The sequence below is a fragment of the Microtus ochrogaster genome, chromosome 4 (assembly GCF_000317375.1).
Source record: "Microtus ochrogaster isolate Prairie Vole_2 chromosome 4, MicOch1.0, whole genome shotgun sequence".
NCBI lineage: Eukaryota > Metazoa > Chordata > Mammalia > Rodentia > Cricetidae > Microtus > Microtus ochrogaster.
This window is the reverse complement of record NC_022011.1, coordinates 85,084,951-85,092,145: the sequence shown is the minus strand read 5'-3', so window position 1 is coordinate 85,092,145 and position 7,195 is coordinate 85,084,951. Positions and strand designations below refer to the sequence as shown.

The 7,195-nt window shown below is 44.7% G+C and overlaps 1 protein-coding gene across 1 annotated transcript in view; it reads right to left on the bottom strand.

Annotated features, from left to right (window-relative positions):
* The window catches only part of Hnrnpa3 (heterogeneous nuclear ribonucleoprotein A3), an 8,911-nt gene extending 2,979 nt beyond the window's left edge, over positions 1-5,932 (bottom strand). The window contains exons 1-9 of the mRNA XM_005346758.2: positions 5,813-5,932; positions 3,607-3,729; positions 3,376-3,522; positions 3,087-3,297; positions 2,452-2,541; positions 2,274-2,369; positions 2,104-2,184; positions 1,316-1,462; positions 5-112 (exon numbers count right to left, since the gene is read on the bottom strand). Of these exons, the coding sequence (XP_005346815.1) occupies positions 5-112; positions 1,316-1,462; positions 2,104-2,184; positions 2,274-2,369; positions 2,452-2,541; positions 3,087-3,297; positions 3,376-3,522; positions 3,607-3,729; positions 5,813-5,884 (1,075 nt within the window). The 5' untranslated portion in view covers positions 5,885-5,932. The remainder of the gene's footprint in view (positions 1-4; positions 113-1,315; positions 1,463-2,103; positions 2,185-2,273; positions 2,370-2,451; positions 2,542-3,086; positions 3,298-3,375; positions 3,523-3,606; positions 3,730-5,812) is intronic.
* Positions 5,933-7,195: the final 1,263 nt, after the last annotated feature.

Below are 7,195 nucleotides of genomic sequence, written 5' to 3'. Positions count from 1 at the left end.
GGACTGCCTGAGCTTCTTCCACCAAAACTGCCCCCTTTCATGGGTCCATAATTTGATTGCTGTTGTCCACTATAATTTCCAAAGTCATTATAGTTCCCACCACCATAGTTACCTGAAATCACATAGATTTTATTTGTAGTTTACCACAATTTGTACAATCATGTATTTTTTAATGCAAGCATTAACATCAACCTTAGGTACTAAACTCCATTTACCAGAAGCGTAAGTGAGCTAATATAGATTTGGGACTTAGTAAGTGAAACATTCAAGAGTACATTTCTAAGAAGCTCATTAAATTTCAGCACGTTTTGACCTTATCATTTAAATCATCTAAACTGTCAATGTGATTCTGATACAATGCACCTTTTAAAGCAGCAATTTAAACTATCAGCATTCACATTACAAGTTAGGTTCAACAGTTCTCTACCAAAGCTTTACCTGTAATTATGGAAAACCCATGGTACAGTATGTAGTATTTAGTACATTACAAATACATAAGAGTAGCACACCCAAAGTATTCCAAGAGCTGATACAGCACCCTTATTCACCTAAGTATTCAAACATTTTGCACACTCCATTCTAAGTCTCCCCATGTAATTTACTAACTTTTACATGTCCGTTTTACTATATATTAAAGTTCCTCTTATAAACTGCAAAAAAAATTTTTTTAAAGATCAAATTTTTGTGGTATGGTCGGGAGGTGGGTGCAAGGTTTCAAAGCCATAGTCCAATACATATTTAAGGCTAGTTGGGTTATAATATAGTACCTCTTTAAAATACTATCCTATTTGTTATGATGACAATGTTTTGGGAATAGTTACGATCATAAAATACTGTAAATATGCCTCAACAGCATCCAACTGTACACTAGAAACCTTATTCTCTATGCTATCCAGACTGATCTGGAACCCAAATTTCCCTACATGCATTATCTTAAAAATTGTTTTCTAATTGTGAAATGTATGCAGTACCCCTTTTCCCGTAACTTAAAAATAATGGGCATGGCCTGTCAGCTAAGTTTACATGGATGAGCTTGTTTTTATTATTTACTTATTATGTATATAGTGTTCTGAGCACCAGAACTCATTATAGATGGGTATGAATTATGTGCTTGCCGGGAATTGAACTCAGGACCTCCGGAACAGCAGTCAGTTCTCTTAACCTCTGAGCTACCTGCTCCAGCCCGATGAGTTTGTTTTTATTTTAGCTATTAACACTTAAAATTTCTTTCCAGTCTATCCTTAAGAATGTTTGAGTATTGCAGAGACTTAACTTAGATGGTAATTTCTGTTCATTTCAAACTTCTGTAACTTACCTCCACCAAAATTTCCTCCTTCATTGTAACCGTCATATCCTCCTCCTCCACCACCACCATATCCACCACCTTGGTTTCCATAGCCTGGTCCACCACCACCATAGCCTCCTCTACTGCTGTAACCAGGACCACCACCATAGTTGCCACCTAAAAAAAGCCACACAAAGACAAATGTAGAGGGAGGGCTCAAACACTTCTGGTTTCTAACACACTGTCACTGGGAATGTGCCACTGAACTGATTAACACTTTAAAATCTAGTCAGAGCCAAGCAATCCTGGTGGCTGTAATCTTTTTTTTTGGGGGGGGGTTGTCGAGACAGGGTTTCTCTGTGGTTTTGGAGCCTGTCCTGGAACTAGCTCTTGTAGACCAGGCTGGTCTCAAACTCACAGAGATCCGCCTGCCTCTGCCTACCAAGTGCTGGGATTAAAGACGTGCGCCACCACCGCCCGGCTGGTGGCTGAAATCCTAAAATGAGTCTTATTTTTTTTCAACAAGTCAGTTTTCACTCAAAAAATTTTCATTTTCAATAAATATAGCCTTACACAAAAGCAATTTTAGCTCAACTGCTGGTACAAATAAATCGTACTGACTTAAGACAACTAGTTAACATTTTACTTGGCAGAGAGGCTTCTTTTGTGGTAAATTTTTAATGTGGAAGGCATGACACTTTTACTGACTGATAACCCAGTAAACATCTGCCATATCTAAGTTTTACTGCATAGCATGAGGCCATGTGTCTGATTCCTGGCAATGCAGAAATTAAAGACCAAAATCTTTACATACTCACCATCACCTCCAAATCCATTATATCCACCATCACCACCTCCATAACTACCTCTGCTGCCACCACCTCCACCACCATAGCCTCCTAAGAAAAAAAATCAAAGGTTGAATTAACACTATACCTTGATCTTACTAGTAAATTTCTGATGCATTAGCACTTAAAATGTACCTTACCTCTTCCACCAAAGTTTCCACCACGACCAAAATTACCTCCACCACCTCCAAAGTTCCCTCCACGACCCATAAAATTGCCAGATCCACCTCCACGGCCTGTAACACAGGTCAAAGTAGAAACTTTAAAATCTTTACACTATTGTTCATATCTTATTTATGTGCATATAATCCTACTTACCTCTCTGTGATCCAGCAGACTGCATCTCTTGTTTAGAAAGGGCCTTTTTCACTTCACAATTATGCCCATTAATAGTGTGGTATTTCTGAACTACAAGTTTTTAAGTAAAAGACAAAAGAAAGTTATTTTTGTTTGGAAAATCATGTAAGTAAAACCCTTTGTTACCATGCAAGTAACTAAAATACTGTTAAATTGGCAGACTGAGAAGGGGAGAGGATATATGGGGAAGAAATGATTGTTTTTCAAGACAGGGTTTCTCTGTGTTAACAGCCCACACTGTCTTAGAACTCTGTAGACCAGGTTGGCCTCCAATTCAGAGATCCACCTGCCTCAGCCTCTGGGTGTGCCATCACCCGGTGAAGAAATGTTCCTTAATTGAGATGCGAATCACATAGGATCTCTACGTTATGATTCATAACAGTAACAGAATTACAGTTATGAAGTAGCAATAAAAATAATTTTATAGTTGGGGTCATCACAACACGAGGAACTGTATTAAAGGGTCACAACATTAGAAGGTTGAGAAGCACTGCTCTAGATGACTCATTAAAAATTACATCCTTCTACACTTTTCAAAGTATAAACACATTAGTGGATCCAGTTGAAAACAGAAATCATAACTAATTGTTACTTACCAACAATTTTATCAACTGTGTCGTGGTCATCAAAAGTCACAAAAGCAAATCCTCTCTTTTTCCCACTCTGCCTGTCTTCCATAACTTCTATGGTTTCAATCTTGCCATACTTTTCAAAGTAGTCTCTCAGGTTATACTCTTCTGTATCCTCTTTAATACCACCAACAAAGATTTTCTTCACTGTTAAATGGGCACCAGGTTTTACAGAATCCTGCAAACAAAATAATTTTAAGTCAAAAAAACCAAACTCTTACAGCCCCAGAAGTCATACAACATGTTATTAAAATACCTCTCTAGAAACGGCTCTCTTTGGTTCCACCACACGCCCATCAACTTTGTGTGGTCGAGCACACATTGCAGCATCCACCTCTTCAACACAAGAGTAGGTCACAAAACCAAAGCCTCTGGAACGTTTTGTTTGGGGATCTCTCATTACCTACAAAATAAAGGAACAGAAGTATTTACATAGTCCTATAGGTTCCCACCTGTTCCTAAGACCACCCTTTCACCAAGAACTCACCACACAGTCTGTAAGTGTACCCCATTTCTCAAAATGTTCTCTTAAGCTATCATCTGTGGTTTCAAAGCTCAGACCACCAATAAACAGTTTCCTCAACTGTTCTGGTTCCTTTGGATCATGGCCCTGAGAAAAAAAGATCAGCACAGTTTTATTTTTTCTTGGAGCAAATTTTATGTCACGTGAGTCTCAAAATTTTTAACATTAATATCCCAATTAAATAAATCTGCTCTACGCTGGGCATGATAGTACACACCAGTTAATTTCAGCGTTTGAAGCAGAGGCTAGCTTGGGTCACACATCCAGTTCAAAGCCAGTATAAAATACAAAGTGGGTGGGCTGTCTTAAAAATAAACAAAAAAAAACCCACTACAATGGTACCTGGGGTCATTTTAAAACATTATTGTTAACTCAACTGAACCCCAGAATAAAAAAAAAAAATTTGACTGCTACAACTAAAAGGAATATATTTCAGATGTTTCTAACAAGTCATGGGGGGGCCACGACCCGAAGAGTCAGCATCATTCACCCATGGCCATTGCCACTATCCTCAGTCTGCAACACCAACAAACCCTTGATTTTAAAACACAATCTACAAAATGCAACTTAATAGGTTTGTGTGGCAAATCCGGAAAAATTCAGATTTCCAGCAAATCGGTTATTTAAAAGACATTCCTAAGCAAAACAGACATCCCATAAAGAACCAAAAACACCTATATGGGTTAAACCCCGTAATGCTGAGAGCAAGGTGCTGATGAGCACTCTAGAATGAACTTGAGGCAGCCCTCCTACCTCAGCCTTGCACGTGCTAGGGTAACAGGCGTGCATCACACCTAGTTGCAGGACTTCACTTTCTGTAATCAATTGAACTTGCTGTATGCCCACTTAAAACACATCGTAAAATGATTTCAAACACTACATACACATGCATATAATTGGGAATTTACGTCACCGTAAAGAGCATAATACCGTCTGCCAGAGGAATTAAGCACAAAACCGTAATCTACTTAGAAAATAGCTAGTATGAATTTTTCATTTTCATGGTTTTAAATTCAAGTGACCTGCTTTTAATGAACGCATTAAGACAAAACACAATTCCTTAAAAGACTCATTCACATTTAAAAACGTCTTCAATCTTCTAGAAATAGAGGTGTTAAAGCATTCTGTGACAAAGGTGTTACATATTACAAACACGTTAAATGATCAACTGCCCAAAGCATCAATTCACTTAGTCCCATTTAGTCAAGCCTCGGATAAATGCATTCGACAATACACAAAAATAACATCTCTGTACACACAAAATCCCCGCAATCGTGAAATTCCCGACTGTGGTAGCAGTTCTCCAAAACCAAAATCCAGGAAACCACAACGGCACCAATACGAAGAATAAGAAATTAGATTAAGTATTAACAGCTCCAAATAAACACATTACCTACACGCAAATCCTGAAGCAATTAAAACTTCAACCGCCAAGACCCTATAAGTACTTTCCTTCCAAATACTTGAGCGTAAAGGAGCGGGTTAGGAAGCACCTTAAAGCGGCAAGCTTTTCAGTAATGCACCCCCAAACGAGCGCGGAGAGAATCCGGCCAGAGAACTGCACGGATCGTCATCACCGAGGAGGCCCGAAAGCCCGCTTCCGCGCCGGCAGCACCCCAGCGCAAAGCACCGCGCCCCGAGGCCATCGGCGGCATTTTCTGCCCGGCCGCCTCTCTCGCCGCTCCCTCCAATCCCACGCACTCCTCGGCGGCGTAAAGCAGGCGGCGGCCATTGCGGGCCAATGCGCCATTTCGTAACGCGCCAGCGGATCAATGTCAATGTGGCCGCCGCCCGCCTGCTGCTCGCTCGCCCGGATGTGCGCCTCCCCTCCCCCACCGCCTCCTCCCAACCGCTCCCGCGGAGGCCCGCCATGACGGCCGCGGCCTCGCCAGCCAGGCCGCGTTAAGCCGCGGGCTCCCCTCCCGGCCGCCGACCCCCCTCCCCGGCAGCGCCACGGTCTCCGAGGGCCGATGGGGCGGCCGACCGAGAGGGCCAGGCCGATCGAGGGCCTCCATGAGGCCGCCCGGCCCGCTTCCCCTCCCCCCCCACCGCCCTCTCAGCGCAGAGCGCGGGACAATCGTCCCGGTTCCCTCCGGCCTCCCCGCTCCCATCGAGCCAAAGCCCCCCACGCCGGCAACTACCCAGCAACCCCCCGCTCTCCCCCTAATACCTCCTCCCCCCGGCGGCGGCGGCGACGGCCGGAGTCAGGCTGGGGGCGACCGGGCGGCGGTTTTACCTCCATTTTGAGACCGGACTCGCCTCTTCCAACTCGAGTTCAATATGGGACCGAGAGGAAGAGGCGGGGCTAGTCATCACGTGACGCCCTTTCCGCGCGCCGCCCGCCCACTGGGGGCGGAGTTGTGCCGACGCGGAGCGCGATTGGACGGAGGGGTTGGCGGGCCGAGAGCGGAGCGTGGGGATTGGTCGAGCCGCGGGAGCGCGCGCGCGCCGCACCGACTTCCAACGCAGCACCGCCCTTCCCCGCGGTTCGCGCCGGGCAACTGGGTCACGTCAGTGGCAGCTCGACCAATGGAAAGCGCCCACGTCGGGAGAAAGCCGCGTGACCGCGCGTTGGCCGGGAGAAAGGCCTTTTCCCTTTCTTTTGGCGCCTCCCGCCCCTCCCCCTTGCGCTGCTGAGTCTCCATTTCCGAGGTCACCCTACTCCCTTGCCCTAAGGAAAACCACGCGGCCCGAGAGCCGCTGAGCCCTTCGCCCCCGTCGCTGGGATCTAAGTGGGGCCCGGCGTGCGTGCACAGTGCGACTGCGCCGTCTCCTTACGAGGCCCGGGCTGCTAGCCCTGCGGCCTTGGCGGGAAAACGCGGCCGATTTAATGAGGTTTACTCTTCCGGCGACCCGCAGATTGAAAGAATTCCTGCTTTTATCAATCCGAGGGGAAGGAACAGAATCATGTGTTTGGGGTACAGAATTTTAGAGAATGGAAGGATTGCCAGAGTTCGTAACGAGGCTTTGTGGACAGCTAGACTACCTGCTGACTAGTGATTTGAGTCTTTTTAAAATGACATCTGTTAAAAGTTTCACTGTGAAGCACGTGAATGAACTAGAAATCGCATCTTTTCTCTGCCTGGCAAAGGGATCTGAAGAAATTTGGATTTTAGTTTTTCAAAATACAGTGAACATAGGATTAGGTATCTCCCAACACCCATGATAACCGTAAATTTATCCGACAATACGGATTTGTCAGGAGTGGTTTGGCACACCTCTAGGCCACCCTAAAAGCAGAAGCAGCTGGGTCTCTGACCTCGAGTTCCAGGACAGCCAGTGCTATATAGTGAGACCCTGTTTCAGAAAAAAAAAAAAAATTAAAATTACTGGGGGAAAGAAAAGCACAATTGACAAGCCTTTTTCTGCAACAAATCGCCTGTTTTAACTTAACATTCCGCCTAACAATTTCCTTTAGAAATTATCTGTCCCTTTCTGTAAAAGACTGGAAATGGATTTAGGTGGTGGCACAGGCCTGAGGAGGCAGAAGCTAATGGATCTCTGAGTCTGAAGCCAGCCTGGTCTACAGAGCAAGTTCTAGGACAGCTAAGGC